Source organism: Mobula hypostoma, chromosome 14, assembly GCF_963921235.1.
Source record: "Mobula hypostoma chromosome 14, sMobHyp1.1, whole genome shotgun sequence".
Taxonomy (NCBI): Eukaryota; Metazoa; Chordata; class Chondrichthyes; order Myliobatiformes; family Myliobatidae; genus Mobula; species Mobula hypostoma.
Window position 1 is genome coordinate 29,540,659 of NC_086110.1, and position 20,654 is coordinate 29,561,312.

A 20,654-nucleotide genomic window follows, 5' to 3' on the forward strand; every position below is an offset into this window, starting at 1 on the left:
TTTAAGTTTCTTGTTTAAAAAGAATATGCCAGGGTGCATGATAAGTTGCAAAGTAGTGCAAACATTATCAATGTATCCGGTTGAATGAAATGTAGATCAAACAGAATTACAGCTGGGTCCTCAATTAAAAGAAATAATGATGCTCCTTAGGGGAAACAGCCAGGACTATTCATTCATTTTAATCTATTTTACAGCACAGTAATGGTTATTTTTAGTTTATGGAGAGAGGCATTTTGTACCAAAAGGATATAATTTACCTTTCAGACATTAAACATGTCTTTCCCTTTTATATGAGATTTCAGTACTTGGTCTCAGCATGATTGGCATTTTCTGCTCAGAGGAAGTATTTTGCTTTCATGACAGACAATGGGAAGAAACTCACTTCTGTAGAAATAATAACTGCTGAACAAAATTATTATACACCGAAATAGACTAATTTTTGTGCATTGTGAATCAGACAGAATCAGATTGGAGGGATGAATAGGCAGAGTGTCATTTCATGGGAACATTTTTAAAATAAAATGTTTAGTGAGGATACATTTACTTGACTTTTTTTACATTCTTTTAGCATAAACATTATTTGAAGTGAATTTCCTAAACTCCTATAACTAATACGCACACAGTAGCCACTTTATTAGGTACAGCAGTACACCTGCTCGTTAATGAAAATATCTAATCATCCAATCATGAAGCTCAATGCATAAAAGCATGCAGACATGGTCAAGAGATTCATTTGTTGTTCAGTCCAAGCATCAGCATGGGAAGAAGTGTGATCTAAGTGTCTTTGACTGTGGAATGATTGTTGGTGCCAGACAGGATGGTCCAAGTATCTCAAACTGCTGACCTCCTGGGATTTTCATGTGCAACTCTCTCTAGAGCTTAGAGTGAATGGTCCAAAAACACATCCAGTGAGTGGCAGTTCTGTGGGTGAAAACACATTGTTAATGAGAGAGGTCAGAAGAGAACGGGCAGGCTGGTTCAGGGAGATGGGAAGCAAGAGTAACTCAAATAACCACATGTTACAACAGTGGTGTGCAGAAGAGTAGATATCAACACATTGAAACTTGAAGTGGATGGGCTACAGCAGCAGATGATCATGAGCATCTACTCAGTCGCCATTCTATTAGGTGCAGGATGTACCTAATAAAGTGGCACTGTGTGTATATGCATTGAGTTATCTGCTTTTCACCTCGTAGATCAAACTTCCAGTTTGTCTTAGGCAAAAGTGGACCAGTAGAGTGTAAACAGATAGGTACTTGTGGTCATGTTGTAGGCTGTCATACATCCAAAGAAGAAATAAGATTCTCTTGGTGGAGCATGGCAGAGAAAGGGCAAGTATTGATTATAGCGAAGATTGTGCTGCTTTCATGATCAGAGATCATGTGGTGCAATTAGGATGAGAATGATTAGTTCTTGGAAGAGTAGCTTCATGGAGCACCAGTCCAAGGGAAAACTTTTACACCTCAGGGGAGAAACTAAATGGCTGACTTGTCCAACAACACTGACATCCCTCATTAATTGTTCACTTTAGTGATCATAGAGAAGATTGTAGCCTTAATTGTCCTTTCTTTCTGGCTGATAGATGTGATAAATAGGGAGTTTCTTAGATAAAAATCTAAAGACTTTCATCAAACTATTGTATATTACATAAACCCTTTTAACAGTCTTGATTGACAAAGAAAATATTATACAGTAGATATCGGTTACATTAAAAGAAACTAAGATGAATTTTGAGGAATATCTCAAATACTGACGGCAAGTTAGATATGCCTGTAGGAATGTTTGCACAGTATCCTGTATGTAGGTGGTGATACTGGAAACCCAGGAATAAATTTCAGTGCCATCTACATCATTAGTGTTTATAATGTTAATCTTGACTGCAATAGTAAATTCAAAAACACAGTTAGTCTTTCACATTTTAAGCTTATTCACAGTTTCAAGAAAACATAACGATCAATTCAGTCACATAGGTTTGTGCAATTGTAAATAGTTTCTTTCTCCAAAGTGAAGATCCATAAACATCATTCAAGGTCATTTCACATCAATTTGCAAATTTAATTTTTTTTTTAAAATCCTGCATGCTTTTTTGCAAAATGCCCTCATTTCCCCTCACCCAGCTACCTGCAGTCCCTACTGAATTTATCCTTGGAGAAGAGGATTGGGGCAGTTCATCTTCTTCAAACAAAACTTTCAAGAAAGGATCCATAACCCAAAGGACTAGTGGCTTTCCTCTGCTGGCCCCTTTTTGCAGCGCCCCAATATGTTTAAGCAATAATCTCCAAACAATCAGATTTCCTAAATTATATTCAAAATAATAAAAGCAACATATAAATAAATTCAAGTGATACAATATGAATTCTGATCTTCAATTTAAACCACTCAAGCCATATTTGGGATTATGAATCTGACCCCTGCAAATATTTATTTCTTTTGTAATGTATTTACATATATTCATTATTTTACATGCATATTCTATTGGAAAACATGTTTAACTTAACAAGCTTATTCACCTTTTCTTTACATGTGAATTAAAGCTATTCTTGATGTGTACAATTCCATAAATCATGCAGTCTGCACTTGGGAAGACAATTTCAGTTTAATATTTGTAATACTAAATTCAAATTTAATTAAGTTCAGCTCATTGATAATTTCCTTTTAGCATTATTTTTATTGCTTTATAATAATTGTATAGTTATCCCATGACATTTGCTTGAATCTATGGCTACTGGTTCAGCACATTCTTTTAACACCTCTCTGTAATCTGTCCAGTCCACTGAATAGCAATGACTTCTGTAGTACATCAGTTTCAGAAAGTGGAATTTTTACTAGACAGCTATTGTGACATATTGGGTCAGTCAGAAATGAAAGATATTCATGCAAGCATGCAATACTTGTAATGAAGTCTCACTCTGACCTTCTGTATGATTGATTCTGTAATTTAGTTTTCTCAGGCTGTGCCAGAAATGAAATGAAATCGTGTTGAACAAGTTCTGAATACCCACAGTGCACCACAAAAAATCTTCAGCCCAAGAGGCTTGAGGGGCAACAGCTGAGCGATTTATCTCTCTGCTATTATAGGCTTTGCTAGCATTCAGAATTTCATTTTTCTCATTTGGTTTAAGAGCTTAATTCTGCAGGTAGTTGTGAATGGAAGGGGGGGGGGGTTAAAAAAAAAAGTAAAACACAGTTCACATATAAATTGCCAGAACAGGAGTATGTGCGGAGAGCTGATAAAATGTCTGAATAGAGCTGACCTTTCATGTTGCTGAAAGTTGCTGGGGGATTCATCCTCATAATTACCATATAGATTATTTTATTCCTCTTCTGCAATGAAACATTTCAGAGAGCAATACTGCTGATTGAATGAAAATTGAACTTGTTAACAGTCTTTCCAGCTTTGACTTAGATGTGCTGGGGGACTCTGGTGTATGTTATGTGAGGTTAGTTTTAATGAATTCTGATATTAACTCAAAAGGAGCAGTGAATGTCAGAGTGATATGCATTTTCCTATAGTCCTCTCATATAATGCAGGAGATTTCACTTAAGTATACATACTTAATGCAGAAGATTTCGCTTAAGTATACATACTATAATATTGAAGGCAATTTACCAAAGTCTGCACAATATTCAGAACACCAGTTTTTGTACTTGATCTGTCCCAGTAAATTGTATATAAGCGAGTTTACGTTCCACGATTTTCAGTGACAATATTGCCCTTTTCCATGTTTCCCGGCAAGTCTATAGCTGAGGTTGCAATCCCCATTTTAATTGAAATGTGAGTTGATGCAGCTAATAGCACACTAAAAAGGAAAATTGCTTTATATATCAAACATATTGGAGTGTAGTTGTAGTTGTATGCCAAATCCTGTTAGTGAATATTCATTAGGGTTAAAAAGAAATTGTTTTCACACTATAAATGTGGAGCAAGCATTTATCTGCCTATTTTACCTCCAAGCAAACCATCCAATAATGGCTTTTTTTTTGCTGTGATTTGTGGCATATTTAAGCAGCAGTACAGATGCCCTTTTTTATGTATAAACATTGTATGTAACATTTAAATCAATTCACATTTTTAATCAATTTGGTGAATTAACAGCCTTGTTTGCAGGGCTGCAAGTGAACTAGTTATTTTATGCATCATTAAAATGTTTAATGTCTGGAACGCTTTGTTCTTTTTGACAAAGTATTGGCTGAGTTGTTTATCTTCTTTTTCCTATAATAAATGTACCTACGAAATTGTCTATTTTAGTGTTATAACCTTAAGAAATAAAATGGCCTGCAATTATCGTATTTCCCTCAATTTGACATTTAACGAAGTTAACAAGGTTGATGGAAAATTGAGTGACTGAAAATTCATTATCAACAACAAAGACATCAGTCGGGGAAAAAGTACAAGGATAATGATGGGAGAAACCAGAAATAATGCCTTTGGGTGCGGCAAATGTTCATCTTAAGAAACTGAACATCTTCTAACTTGTTCAGTGACAATTTTAGCTGATAGTACTCAATAACAATTGCTCTTAATTCCACTTACTGACAATTCACACTGCTTGCTTGTTCAGATTAAAATATTTCATAAAAACATTAATAATTAATAACTTCCACCTTTGATTCTAAGAGCTGATCTTTAATGTGCATCACCTATTAATTTTTTTTTTGCCACAACTTAATTTGTGAGGTTTGTGAACACATGTGAAGATCCCCCAGTTATTAATAATTACTGTATGTCAACATCAGGTCTTCAAGTTTATAGAGATACATATTGAGATTTTGCATCAATATATTGTTACATTTGAATATTTTAATAAAACATATCAAACACTGCAAAGCATCAGAAAACGGGATGGGTTGTCTCTGTACAAGCTTCTTTATAAAACCCTCAACAATATGGCTGCTGGATTGTGGTTCCTGCCTCATTACTATAAGGGATGTGTAAGGTATACATTTCATATACAAAATACAATGACTTCTCTCCCAAGTTTGATGAGAAAGCAGAAATGCAACATCATTCTCTACTTCCACCTGTGCAGAAATTAACCACAAACATTCTGAAGGTCTTTGTTAAGAACATGTTAAGTGTTCTATTTCTAATTTTCCATTTTAATCTGTATCAAAGTTGGCTGATTTATTATGCTTCACGTCTTGAATGCAAAAATGAATTTTCAGCAAATGATAACAAGAATCCATTTAATATCACAGTATCGACACATATAGGAGGATTGTAGTTAATTTACAGATTTATTCAATGCACTTGAGCATCTTATTTATTTGTTTGGCACACAAAAATGTTGCACTATGACTTTGGATTTGTGTTCTCCTAGTGTGCACTTCAGTAGAAAATTCTATCCCAACAGAATATGTATTTCCACTCCAGAGGATAATAATCGGGGATTCCCATTTTAATATAAAACAACTTCAACTCACTTTGCTTGGTTATTTATGTAAATTATATTTTTTAATGATTAATAATTTATTAGGTCAAATATCTCGTGGACAGAATATGCCTATAGTAGCAATGACAAAGGATGAATTCATTGGACAACTCCAACTAAAACGTGCCTCTTGTACACACAATCTCATTTATGGGTCAGTAATATTACATGAGAGCAATCTCCACAGTAAGCCCCATTATAGTTTGGCCTAATGGAATAATTAATATTGTCTCATAACCAGAGTACAACATTTTAAAATGCATTTTATAAGCAATTATATCTTTCCCTCAACTGGTCAGGCACAATATTGCCAATATTCACACTTTTCCACATTTGTGCTCTGCCACATTTCTATCAGTCTATCTTGTCTTGTTGTCATCAATGACACTTCTCCCAGTCATTGGAGGTAGAATTTTGTCTTCTGGTAGAGAGTGCTGGAGCCAGTAACTTATACAAGATTTCATCTCTGAAGTGATGAAAATCTTATCAGTTAGGCTAAGATTATTAATTGCCTTCTTTTGCATCACAGTCTGATTCCACTTAGCATTATTTGAAACTGTTTTCCTCTTCTTCCAATGCAGGACCTGGTCCAGGCACAAGTTCCCCAATACCACCATGATCCAAACATGGGGATGAGGTCTGTTGTTCACATGGCTGATGTTAATCAAGCAGGAATAATGCAACATAATCAGCTGACCACCATTAACCAATCACAGCTGAGTGCCCAGTTGGGGTTGAATCTAGGAGGGGGCAATGTGCCACAGAATTCACCCTCACCTCCTGCTAGCAAGTCAGCTACCCCATCCCCTTCCAGCTCTGTAAATGATGATGATGCTGAGGAATTCAATCGGGTAGGTAGATGGCTAATTATCCAAAATATTTGTATTGCATGCTAACCTCATACTGTTCCCCGGCAATATAAGTGTGTCTATTTAAGGCCATATGTGCAGATGATATTATAGCTTTTTATCTTTAATGGACATTATTCTTACTGAGAATCTTAAATACTCTGATGTCGAGAAAGATTGACTTTGCTCATTGCAGTGTTTATTTTCATGATTTTGATTCATTTGTAGAAGTGGTTTGGTTGAAATGCAGACAAATGAAATTTCAAGGTCAATGATTACTGAGTTTCTTCAGGCCCATTTTAAAGTAAAAGCAAATGAACAGTTCCATTGAATGTCACAGTTAATTTTCATAAAATAATTGCAGTTTTTGAGTTTGCTTTGAATGATATTTGATTAACTAATCTGCCTTGATTTGCTTTTGTTCTGTCAAGCACTTTGGAGATTGTTTTAAAACCAGTTAGCTAATCTAGATCAAGAAAGGACTGCTACTGTTTGATTGCCTAAAGCTTTGATCTGCTGTTGCTAAATCCTGCTTGATTCAAAAGTATACTGTACATTTAAATGCCTAAAGCCATTTCATATATTGTCATTTCTTTTTGATTTATCTAAAACTAAATGTACAAATATTTGTTCTTTCAATTTACCATGGTTGGGAGAATTACATTCCTAAATGAATGATCATTTTTCAACTTAACTTAATCCAAAGCATTTACAAATTCTTACAATTTTAATCGCCTTGAAGTGAGCACTTTGTGTAATGGACCATTTTTCTTGTGACCCATTTCAGGTTAGTGTAGAGAAACGAGCTGCAGTTGATTCAGGAAAAAAACCCAAGACACCAAAGAAGAAGAAGAAGAAAGATCCCAATGAGCCTCAGAAGCCAGTGTCGGCTTATGCTCTGTTCTTCAGGGATACTCAAGCTGCCATCAAAGGACAAAACCCCAATGCCACTTTTGGAGAAGTTTCTAAAATTGTAGCATCAATGTGGGACAGTCTAGGAGAGGAACAAAAACAGGTAACTCCTAGATTTTCTCTATAGATGTTGATGGAGTTGCAATCATTCATATCTTTAGCAGATAAAATAGATTTGATAATGCAGCTGGATTGTAGTAATATATTGGAACTGATACTGATAATACCACAGGGCAATTTTAAGCATGCTATTAGTATGTAGCTAGCATTTTTCCCATCTTCTGGGGTACAAGTATTTACAAGTAGTAAAAAGCAACATTGTCAAATTCCCAAAGTCCATGGATTATACAAAGGTTCTGACAAAATTAAAGGTAACAAAGGTAAACCCAGTACTTTTTAAAACAAATACGGTAGTGAGGAAGTGTGGAACTACAAATTAGTTGAACTAGCAATTGGTAGTAAGGAAAATATTAGAATCTATTATTATAGAAGTGCTATCACAGCATTTAAATAATAGGATTAGGCAGTGTTGGCATGAATTAATAAAAGGGATATCATGTTTGACAAAACCATGAGTGTTTTGTGGTTCTCAACAGCAAAATAAGGGCAGACATATGGTGTATTTGGACTGTCAGAAGACTTTAAGCTGTCAAGAAAGAGCTTGTCAAACAAAATGGGGTTACATAGAAATGAGGATAACATACTGGATTGGTTTATAGATAGAACACGGAGGGTAGGAATAAAGTTATTTTCCACTTAGAAGAATAAGACTAGTCTGGGCCCTGCTCAGCTTATACTCTTAATTTGCACTGGGCCCCTTTTATATCATCTAAATCTGAATGTATCACGTTGTGGTGTAGAACGAGTTATGAAGAGAGTACTGAGAGACTTCAGGGGATATAGACTGGCTATGTGAATGGACAAGGAGAGAGCAGATAGAATATTGTGCTGAAAGATGCAAGGTCATCCACTTTAGTAGAAAAATAGATAAGTAGAGTTTATCTTCAATGTCGACAGTTGAAAAGTGAAGTCTTCAAAAGGACCTCAGCAGATACAATAAACAAATAGGAAGGAAAATGATTTGTTTTAACTTTTTTACATGGACCTGAAATTACTTAGGGCCCTTGTGAATATTGGTTTCCCTGCTAATGGAACTACAACAAAGATTTACTACATTGATTGCTGGGATGGGGTAATTGTCCTATGAGGAGACAAAATGTAGACTGGGCTTATACTGTCTTGACGACACACACAAAATGCTGGAGGAACTCAGCAGGCCTGGCAGCATCTACGGGGGAGAAAAGTACAGTCGACGATTCAAGCCGAGACCCTTCGGCAGGACTTATTTGTCTTGTACTGTCTTGAGTTTGGAGAGCTGAAAAATGATCTCATTGAAATGTATAGAATTCCTATGGGCTTGGCAAGATTCTTGGAGAGACAAACTTGGCTGTTGTGTCTAGAACCAGGAATCACCATTTCAAGATATTTGGTTGGCTATTTAAAAAAAAAACGGTGAGGAGAACTTCCTTCACTAAAGAGAGCTCAAAGCTTGTCACAGGATATTTAATGCAAAGTTCAATATACTTTAGTTAATTAAGGGAATCAATGGAAAGAATGTTACTGATGGAAAGTGGTATTGGGGTAGAAACCACATCTTGATCTTGCATGGTGGATCAGGTACTAAGGGCTAACAGACCTATTTGTGTCTTCATTTCTAAAATATTTTCAAATTTATATTAATCAAATGCAACATTGCTGCATGTTGCAAAATTCAAAATTGTAGAATGCTAACAAATATTGAAGCAACATACAGTCTTTGAGAATATGCTTTTCTTTTAAATACAGGTATATAAGAGAAAAACAGAAGCTGCCAAAAAGGAGTATCTAAAAGCTCTTGCTGCCTACCGAGCCAGCCTTGTTTCAAAGGTAATTTTCTGAAGATGCTTTGTGAACGTGGTTTGTTTGCTTATGCTGGTTTTTATAGTTCATGCTAGGTCGTGGGTTACTGTGAGAGTCAAACTGAATTAAACCTTCACAAATCACATAACAGAACTTGGTTTTATATCACAAGTGACAAAAAGTGAGTGACAAAAATATCTGCAGCACATATTGGATTTATGGAAAGAAGCTGCATTTCATCATTTGTCATCTCTGTTAGAATAAGTTGCTGCGGTAACATACATCTTTCACCAGCTCTATCATCGGAGGAAGAAAATATAATTTATTTTTAAACAAAATTTTAAATGTAGGTCAGAATGTTATGAGTTCAAGGCCCACTGCTAGGATCTGAGGAAATAGTCTAGGTAGATAGCTTAATATAGGACTGATGGACTTCTACATGGTCTTTTAGATCAGACATTAAAATGAGAGTTTCTCTGATAGGTTTGAAAGATCCCACATTATTTTTTAATTGAGAGTGAGGGAGACCAATACTTAACATTTGCATATTTTCACTAAAGCAGATTGTTTGGTCATTTGTTTCATATTCTTTGGGGATCTTACTGTTAGCAGAATAGACCCATGCATTTCCTATATTTCAGCAGTGAATGCATGTCATCATTTCCCTGAGAACTGTTCAGCTTTTGGAATGATGATGCCATATTGTTTCTTTCTTTTGTAGAACTAAAATATGCCAGTGGGTTAAACTACCAGATTACATTGCACCTATTATGATATAGATCTCACCAATGGCCACTGAGCTCAAAACAATGGGAAGGGGACCTAAAGTCTGGCAGGAGGGATGGATTTGGGCTCTAAGTTCATTTTGAAGGAGCATTAATCAAACTGGATGGAGATGGTCTAGGGATCCATAGATACTGGTAAATTATTATTGACCGTGGCCGTGACGGTATGTGTGAGAGAGATCTGAAGATCTTGATTCATAAACTTCATTGCATTTATGTTCTCTTAAACATGCTTCCTCAGAATTGGAATGAGATGTTACAGAGATGATTGGCGATAGAGATTCTCTTGTTTTCATGTCTTAAACTACCTAATTCCTTAAATGATTACCTTCCAAACTGCGTCTAATATTCTTGTTAGATTTGGCTAATTTACAGAGATTCTATGTGTTATTTATGAGAGACTTGAAACTAAAAATGTTGACATTTATTGTCTAAGCATTGAGAAATGTTTCCATTCAATAAATTCAATGCACTGGAAAGGTAAACAGGCAATCAGGAATCAAGTTGAATCATTTCAAAATAATAGTTTAACATGATCCTTTTGTGTGAAGATCTACCTCAGTCAATATCTTATACACATATTAAACAAAAAGATATTCCTTTGAATGAATTCTAAATAAACAAAGCTGTATTCAACTTGGTGCACATGCTGGCATTTTCTCCATAAAGCTTCATCAGTTTCTAATGATACAAATATATTCTTGTTTAAAGACCTAAGTAAGCAATTGATTAACAATCATATCTTTCATTGTTTTTAAAAAAAATTAAGCTCTCGGCCCTCAGTTTGAAAAAGCAAAAGTAATCATGGCTTTACATCACTGTTTGACAGAAAACACTGTTTGACATTCTGTCTACATTCACTGTTTGACAGAAAACTCTAGAAATTCACTTGTGCAACTCCATGCGGAGAACGAGAAGTTGATGTCAATCATTGCTTGCTCCATTACGAATTGTTATGTGATGTTCTTTGCAGATGCAACCAATACTGAATAAATAAATTGATACAAACTTCAAACTTCTAATAACTTATTGTGGTAAAAGTGATTGGAAAAATTAGGCTTTGTTGAATGACGTACAACTATTTTTCTTATGATATAAAATTTCTATCACAAATATGAAATATCTTTCTCTCTATCCCTTGATTTAAAAAAAAATAGGGTGCTTAAAATACTTTGTACAGGATTTACATTTTTAATTCTACTATAATCTTAAATACATGTAACATGCTTTCTTTTGTTTACTTTAAAATGTGTAAAACATGACTTATAAACTCTACCTTTTGGTTGTTTCCTGCAAGAGTTCTTCAAATGTTTTAGTTAGCTTGGCATTTTTGATTACTTTGTTGTTCCTCGATAGCACAGGTCCCTGATTAAGAATGCATGGCTGAAGGTCATAAGAGAATTGAGAGAAACAACCCCACAGAACCCACTACATTTATATGAGCAGCTTTCATTGTGGTCAGTGTGGCTTGGCTTGTGTTCCCTGTACCACTGACTGCAAAGTCCAAACCATCATGTTTGTAACAGGCATGTTCATGGATAGATAACCTTCCAATTTCTTATAATTGGTTCAAAATTACTCCAAATGATTATTCATCACAGCATGCCTTTGATATCTGATTTTTATTGCTGCTTATTATCACATGGCTGGTTGAAATATTTCCCCTTCATTATAGCTGGTAATGATCAACATATTAATTTACCAGCTAACTAGCCAAATCCCTCAAGTGCTCCAGAATTGATTAAAATGTTTCCAGTGCATTTCACTGCAAAAATATACTGAATAGAAAGGAAAAGTTGTTAAATACTTCCATGTCACTTAATCATAACTGATTCTTTTTGTTCAAGTAGTGTCGTGGCCTATTCAACCTCCCATTTATGTTTGTGTATTCTGTTTAGCAAAATATTGGGTTGGTCTATGCTACGGAAATTCTCTTGAATCAAGTCTGCGTTATCATTAATCTCAGCAGCAAAATAACAAAGGTGATATGTTGAAGCATTGATTCCCATTTCTCTGATGTTTTAAGCTATTCTACAGTGATGCGTAACAAATTACCATCCATAAAAGAAAATGCAGACTTTATCAGTCTGCCCCAACTACTACCAATGATGTGGAATATACCTCAAAGCAGTGGGGAAAAGTTAGCCAAGTTCAAGTGATGTGGAGATGCACAATTACTTCTCGGTCAATAGTATTATCACCATTACATATGGATATAGAAGTGACGTGCATTACTTAGTTTAAGGTTGCTGCATTTTGTTCTTTTCACAGGCTGCTGCAGAATCAGCGGAAGCACAGACCATGCGTTCTGTGCAGCAGACTTTGGCATCGACGAGTCTTTCAACCTCGCTCCTTATGAATTCATCACTTTCGCAGCATGCATCTGTTTCAGTGTCAACTCAATCCCTGCAACAGACACTGCCAAGGGCAATTGCCCCCAAACCAATGAGATTGTCCCTGCAAGGCAATCAGCTGGCATCTGTTTCTATCACACCAAACATGTCAACAAACATTGCCACCCCCATGGGTACTTCTATTGGCACTACTATGGTCCCCACTTCACCCACACCCCAGTTAAGCCCTCCACTGCAGCCCCAGCAACACCAAATACAGCAGATGCAACAGCATCAGTTGCAACACTTCCAGCAGCATCACATGCAACAGCAACTGCACCAGCAAATACAGCATCAGCATCAAATCCAACAGCACCAAATGCAGCAGCAGCAAATGCACCATCAAATGCAGCAACAGCAAATTCAGCAGCACATGCAGCAACAGTTGCACCAGCAGTTGCAGCAGCAACAGATCCAGCAGCAGTTACAGCAAATGCAGTTACAACACATGCAGAAACAGCAAATCCAGCAGCTGCAACAGCAGCACCCACCTCAGCATTCACCACCTCAGCATTCCCCTGTTGCATCGCAGTCAGTGGTGGCCCCACAGATAACTTCTCCTCTTCCCACACGGTCAAGTCCACAGCCAGTCCAGCAACAACAGCAATCTCCATTACAAACCCAGGCCCAGACCCAAGTATTGCCACAGGTCAGTAAGTATTAAAAATAGAAAATTCCCTGTGAATCAAGTCGATGTGCCATGTGACTAATATTGCTAAAATGGGAATTGAGTGGTATTTCATAAATTGATGTATCCGGTGTACTAATTACCTCAAGCTGTTTGTTATAATAAAAATAACATACTTCAGGATCTTCTTTGTCTTGTAATATACTGATCACCACATGGATTTTTAGTAATGAATCATGCACCCATTAAGTTTATTCATTATAATGTGAAGCTGAGCATTTTAGCTTCGTTCCATACTGTGTATAAAATACATTTTGTACAGCAACACATTTTGCATACTTTGAAGAAAATGTAAAACTAGTCAAAAATGTTTAAATAAAAATTATAGCAAATAAAACTGTGTGGTAATTGCTATAACCATTTTTGCAAATCAATATAGAAATTGAAATAATCTTGCACAATTAGATGAGTTAAGTGAGGATTGACATTAACCAAATCTATCTATGGTTTAATTGATGGCTTTGAGTAAAACATTCCCATTAGTCAAACATAGTAAAATTTAATTATATTATCACCACATTCTATATTTTTATTCTACAGAAATTAATATAATTTCACTCTTCTATGTCTGTACACCAAGTAAATGAAATAAGGATTACCCTTGTAGTATTGTCTCATATAAGCTCTCATTATCATGTCCACTATTTGAGCAATGTCAGCTTACAATTAGAAAGGAATTGGAATCCATAAGGAGCATCAACCACAGAACAACTAATATTGATTTTTTTTTTCTTGGTGGGAAATCAACAAATATATTACTTAGGGGGTAAAAGAAGCCTTTTATTCCATCCTATTTACTTTAAACTCCATAGAATGTGTAGATCTTATTGGATTTAGTTCACTCTTGAGGAAGGCCTTCATAATTCATTAGTATCGATGGTCCTTTCACACTTCTGAAATGAACCCCACAGATAACACACTGATTATCTGATTTTACAATTGGATGATGATCAGGAAAATGCAGTTACACTCTATGTACTGGTATGCTGCTTTGCAAATAAAATCCATCTGCTTCACTATCTCCAGTGAGCAATGTTGAACAGAATATCGAATGCATAATGAATTTGATTTGACGAAGCAGGAAATGAATTAAAAACTACTTCAACTAGTCTCAGATTGCCTCACATTTTATTAACTATATTTTTCCTTTAAATTCTCTTAGGATATTTAATGCCAAATTCTTTTTTTTTTGGATCATCCTCCCCACATATCAGCAACAAGACATTTCAGGATAACATGCTACTCTGCAAATGCAAAACTAGAATAATAGCTCATGTAAATGCACAGCACATATAGGAATAATAATAAGAATCTAAGATAATATATTTAAGAAATAACATTCATTGAATTAAACTGTGTTCTAAATAGTTGGCGGTAGTAAAAGATCTTATCAGTTGTCTAATCGTTCATCAGTAAATGAATTTGTAATTTGTATTAATAGCATTGAGAAGGAAGTACTGAGCACCTTTGTGCATACTGCCTGCACACAGATGGGATTAGCAGTTCACATTATTTCATTTCTCATCCAAGTGCTTCAGAAATGAGGCTGCCATTATAATGTTCTCTGGAACAGCATGGCTGCCGTCCCCAGCTGTCTCTAGTGATTAATTACAGCATCTGTCCTGTCAGAAGCTATAGTGGAGAAGTCTGGTTAAAATTGCAAATTAGCACTGGCAACAACCTTAAACTGCTGATGATAAAATGAAAATTAAAAACAGCAAGTGTCATGCATGACTGGAATCCCAATACACACTGGGGTACATGCTAGAGTCTATGTGTCCACAGCTACCAGCTATTAGATGTAAACAGAAATTAAAATAATAAGCAGTCACAAAATAGCAGGTATTGTATTGAGGCTGAACTACAGTGTTTCATTGATAAGTAACATGCATTTCGCATTTGCTCTGCAACTGTTCAGCATTTTGATCCCTGTGTACAAATATTTAATGGTGTAGTGGTGTATATCTGATTAAATTCTTAAATCCATTGCTCAGAATAAATTAGATGGGAAGAAAAGAAAGCTTTGTGTGAGGAAATTATCTCCTCCAATTAACATTTCATCTGCTATCAGAAAATTAATATGAATTAGGCATTGAGATAATTTGCTGTAAATTAGCTTTTTATATTTTATTGTCAGGTATAATTACATTTTTACTTCTGACAAAAGAGTAATATGAATCATATTTTAATTTATGTTTATTTTTGGCTATTTCAGACATCAAAGTTTGCATGACTCATTCTGCCCCAGGGAAATTAGCTGCCTCCAATGTAAAATTATGATGTGATATCTCACTTGCAAGAACAGAATTTTTCAGGCCCTTCATTGCCTATTCATGGCACAAATGTTTAACATGTCAATAATGTACCATCGCATAGAAAAGTAAGGAGTTTAACAGTTAGGCTTAAATAATTTTATTTGTTTTCATCTAATGCGGCAAGATTACACACAGGGATTTTTAACATGCTGGTGGAGAGCTGTATCATTATTCCCATTAAACAGCTTTGCATTAGTTGAATGAACACAAAGTTTTAATTATAGTTGGCACTAGGTCATTAATCACTAAGTTAGAGTACAACAATCCTGGTGACTGTATACAGCATAATTTCAGTCAACCATTATCACCTGACCCATTGATGTTTGGAGTATTACGAGACAGATGGATTAAATATCTCAGGTTTAACCAGTGTCTTCTGCCTTGCTCTATTGAATAGTCTTTAAGCATTTGGAAAGATTCTTTCTATTACCCACTTCATGGAGTAGTTTGTAATACTGGACTTGAGTATAACCTTTCTTGCCCCTTTGTTTGGCTTTTGTTTTGTAACAGCTGTTATCATCGTTTTTGGTCAGCTGTGATTGCTGGAGGGAAAATAGGACCAGATGGTGTTTTGCTATGCATGAATGGAGTGTTAGAGTAGTTTGGACTGAATAGGCCACGATTGAATGGTGTCTGTTCACCACCTGCCCCCTTAGCAGGCAGTACTTGGATCAGAGTAGCATGATCTGTCTTGGACTTAGTAGATTTGGATGGGAAAACATAAGAGAACTTTGTTGGATTTAGCTCATATTTATTGATCTGCTGTGAGGGCAGCAGTATTCTGCAGTACACAGTCAATTTGATTTAATTGGATATGACACCCCATGTACATGTAATCTATCATTGTTTTCTTTCAATACTGTTTATCTGTTTGTTCCCATGGAAACGTGGGATTGCCATATAGTATCAGATAAAGGAAGGAAGGAGGCAGGAAAATGTCTCAGTGTGTGTTTTTCCTTTTGTTCATCTTTTTATAATTGTGTTGCGTATAACAAAGATGCAAATCTTCAAAAAGTGTCTCCAACAGTTTTCTGGTGCAAGCACCAGTCTGAAAATGCAAAGATGCAAGGCACGATAGCATACTTGAACCATATATTGTTGTCCCAATTAATTTCAAAGATTAAAGTGTGCAAAATGGTGTTTTTACTCATTTTTAATTTGAATAGTAATTACTAATTGTTGTGCAGACTCTACAAGGGCAAGCTCTCTGAATATAATGCTGATTTGTGCCTAAAATGACCCTCCTTTTGTTGTGGAGTACTTTGCCTACCTAATTTGTATGCAATCCTTGCTGGTCCTTGTCTGTTGGAAGCCAAAGTATGGTTTTCTTCATTCCAGTATCTACAGGTCACTCCCTCCTTTGAAAAGAATGATTGTGAGTTTTGTTACCATGTATAAAGTTTAGTGCTTGACCTTAGACAGAATTCAGGGTCAGATTGGGTATTTTCTTTATTCTCGTCCATTGTGCACTCTCTGTACTTAGCATGAGGCTACAGCAAGTATGCAGCTTCACACTCAATATATGAAGACAAGCTAATAGGACTGAATCCACATTGTAGAGACCCCCATTTATTCATTACAAGGACTGTTGGTATCATTATTCCTTGCCAACTGTTGATACTACATTTACATCTTGTTTGGGCACCACAGGGATAGAAAATTTCACCAGCTCCTTACCCTCCACTTCAGAGCCATTTAAACATTGGATTAATTAGAGGAAAAAATTACCTATTTAAATAGTTTTTAACTACTTCCAGACCTTTTCACCACCTCCGCCTGAAGTCCAGCCTATCATCAGCTCTCCCCCACCAACTCCTGTGGGTGCTACCACTCCAATACGATGCATGAGGACTGGCTGCACAAATCCACCAATCCAGAGCGTGGAGTGGGATAATGAATACTGTAGCAGCGAGTGTGTAGTTAACCACTGCAGGTAACATTTCACATATACCTGTTTTATCAGATTAGTTACAATATCTAAATGAAAATGTATTTTTTCAAAAGACACAGTTTGGAAGCAGTATGCACAAATTAAATCAAAATCTCAACCCACAGTGGTAGGCAGTTAAATGGATATATCCAGTGCAAGCCCTTTTGTGGCTGAAAACAAGAATTAGGCAACACACTTTATGTTGTTTTAGACATGACAATACATCCCCTCCCTGGATATCTATTTTCATTATGCAAAACTTATCAGCCATCAATCCTTGTCAGTTGGCAGAAATCAAATAGTGATTAACCCATTGAGTGTACTAATGTACTGGAAGATGAATCTTCTGATTATAATACTAATATTCTTAGTTGATGGAGCATAGATCATTGTGGTTAAACGTTATTACAATGGTAGGCGTCCTGAAACAATGGCATTTTCGAATTGCTGGTAAATACTGTAACCATCCATTCGCAATGGGAAACTGTATGGCATATGTTAAGGACATGGTCTTTATATATTATTTTATATTCTTTTGAAGGACTGGATATGAATATGAATCCTAAAATCTTTTATTCTGCCTTAGTGTAAACAACAATGTCAGCTATTGCAACATTAAACTATTTAATTGTTTCTTTTCATTGTAGCTCTGAATGAAAACATAAAAGTGAATTCTGTCTTCATATGGCGTAGATGGAACTGTGAAACATACGTCTTAAAAAAAAAGTCATGAATTGTTGATATTTTCCTATTGCTAACCCATGGAAAAATTGATACACTTGCCAGTGTCACATTCCTTCCTGACAGTGATAAAGAGCAAGATGTGGAAACGACAAGCAGAAATAAAAATATCACTGGATATCGTTATTTGCTTTTGTTAGCATTGCCATTGTGTACATTGTGATGCTTTGTGAGCAGTTACTTGCACCTGGAGTATGAATGTAATTTGAAAAATTACCATTGGTGTTAAGGTGCAAATTTTTTATTACTACCATTCCTGGTTGAATCACACTGGTCAGTTAAACCATCACTCAGTGAATGGGGGATTGCAAAACTGCAGCGCATTTGACTGAAATGGATGTCTTTCTGTTACTACTTTCAGTTACAAATATTTTGCGAGCCGGTCTGAAATTCTAAGATGAGTGATGTCATTACAATGAGATGAAAAGACTGATCTGTCAACATGTATCTTATTTATTGCTTTTTGTCTGATAGGTTTCTTAAAATGATAATTTAAATAAAATACATAATATTCTTCTAAAAACTAAAACATATTTTGTCACTAAAAATCTAATCTCAATCCTTTGTTTAAATGTCATAATCATTCTCTTGTCAAGATTGGTAGAGAAAATGTGTGTCTAATTTTGCTTGAGATTAAATCTAATAGCAGTAAGGTTAAACTCTCATGTCTTCTATAGGGATATCTTCATGGCGTGGGTTGCCTCTCGTAATCAGAGCAATACTGCTTCGGTGAAGTGAAGATTTGCCATCAACATTTTTGAGCCAAAACTCAGCATTTATCAGACGGACTGCCAAGAAGATGTTCTAAAAGGCAGCCTGACATGCTTTGTTTCCTTGTAGCTACATGGGCACAGACTTCAGAAGGCTTTCCAGTGACAGGCTGTACAGACTTTCTTTAGGCCCACCTGCCATTTCTGCCAGTGCCTGGAGAGCTGGCCATTTTACATTGTGTAATGTAGCTTCAGATGATTATTTTGTTTGACATGAACTTAAAGGGCATGGCTTTTAGTAAATGACATGCCTCTGCATGATTGCTGAAGACTGTGAGAAGACTCAGATGCAAAAACTTCTTTTGTGACAGTGATGTCATTGTGACCAGTCAAGACATAAAGTACTGAGTGAAGCATAATACTTAAATGGAATGCTAATTACTTTTTTTTAACCATAGCTCTATCACTTTCTAATGGCTTAAAGGGGAAATTAGATTTTTTTTGTTCAGAAAATCTTTCCATTTTACCTATTGTACACAATGATCAACTTTAGGAACATTGGTTTCTCAAAGATGTAATTATTTTCTAAGTTCTTAAGAAACCAGGTTCATCATGTAATCAAGCAATTATGTGATATCCATGCAAAATCTTTTTCATTATTAGTTTCTATTTCTGCAACCAAAAAGCATTATTTTAATATGTACTGTATTGTAGGAATTGCTTTTTGTATAGCAATTTCTTAGCATAGTCTGTTCCGTTGAACTGTGGCTTCTTTAAAGAAGAGTTCTGTGCATAAGGCCAAATGCTTTTAAAAAGCTCCTCTTTAATGTAGTAGTCAAGTTAGAAATGGCTAGAGAAAGAAAAGCCCATAAACCAAAATCAATAATGTTTAATATTTTTACTTCTGTATTTAAATTTTTTGTATTAAAATGTGTTCTTATTTAAGGTTTAATTATTGAGAAACAATAGCTGATGTATTAATGATCGACCATGCAGTGAAACATGTTTCTTCATTCAGAAACAAAAGTTTTCTTTCTCTATTGTAATTGATCTTTAATTTCCTTATTTTGGCTGTAATAAAAAGAGACATGAAAATACTTCAGAGACTGTGTCGTGAACCACATGAAAGATAAATTTCCCATTGTGGAAGACAGCACTCTGACATTTTTTCCACATAATTATCAATTCGTACATCAGGGTATTACAATGACGGATGTGTCACAACCCATGTAGGACAACTAAATCCACCAGGATACAGAAGAACTGGGGAATCTAGATGGTTCCAAGGTCAAGAAAGTCACTGTAATGTTGTAGGTCCAACTACTCACCCTGAACCTGCGCTCAGGTTAGCAATTTTATTAAAATTCGCAAAATGTATTAATGAGGGTTTCTGAGAGTTACTCCTGTTCCAACGACATTGTGTAGTGAGCAAGTTCTCTGACAAAACAGATGCAAGATTATGTAAGGATTATGAATTGAGGTATAGTCATGAAGTCCAGTTACAGATCTTCTATACTATAATAAAATGGCAGAATAGACTTGAAAGACCTAGTGGCCTACACTAGTCCTATGATTTTATGATCAAGAGATTTCCTGGGCAAATATGTCAGTGTAATTGAATTTATCTGCCAGTGTGTTTTGCCAGCTTAGATACTGAATTCAAACCTGTAGTTAATTTCATGTTAGATTTGGGATCCTGTTCTTCATTAAAAGAGGTGCTACTGTTGCTAACTGTGAGGAGGAACAAGTAAATCCTTTTTTTTCAAGTAGGGAAAGCCTCTTATGATCCTGGATCATCAGTTTTAGATCCCTTTTGACAAGAAAAAAAACCCTGCTATCCATCCTAATGATTCAAAGATGATGAAAAAAGTGTAATTAGTGGCTTTTAAAAAAAAATGGTTATTTTCTGTTGATTCCCCGTTCCTATACCAATGACTCTCAGACATCCAAAGACCACATTGGAATAAAACTACTGTTGGATGGCGATGAAGAATTTCAAGT

The 20,654-nt window shown here is 35.6% G+C and overlaps 1 protein-coding gene across 4 annotated transcripts in view; it reads left to right on the top strand.

The window, feature by feature from the left end:
* Positions 1 to 19,932, top strand: part of tox3 (TOX high mobility group box family member 3) — a 108,691-nt gene extending 88,759 nt beyond the window's left edge. Inside the window, exons 4-9 of one of the 4 annotated variants that reach the window (XM_063067440.1) lie at positions 6,014 to 6,283; positions 7,068 to 7,295; positions 9,038 to 9,118; positions 12,148 to 12,918; positions 17,030 to 17,205; positions 18,621 to 19,929. In XM_063067440.1, coding sequence (XP_062923510.1) covers positions 6,014 to 6,283; positions 7,068 to 7,295; positions 9,038 to 9,118; positions 12,148 to 12,918; positions 17,030 to 17,205; positions 18,621 to 18,681 — 1,587 coding nt within the window. In that variant the 3' untranslated portion in view covers positions 18,682 to 19,929. Of the gene's footprint in view, positions 1 to 6,013; positions 6,284 to 7,067; positions 7,296 to 9,037; positions 9,119 to 12,147; positions 13,269 to 17,029; positions 17,206 to 18,620 lie in introns of those variants that run through there. The other 3 variants (XM_063067441.1, XM_063067442.1, XM_063067443.1) reach the window with 3 other exon arrangements.
* Positions 19,933 to 20,654: the final 722 nt, after the last annotated feature.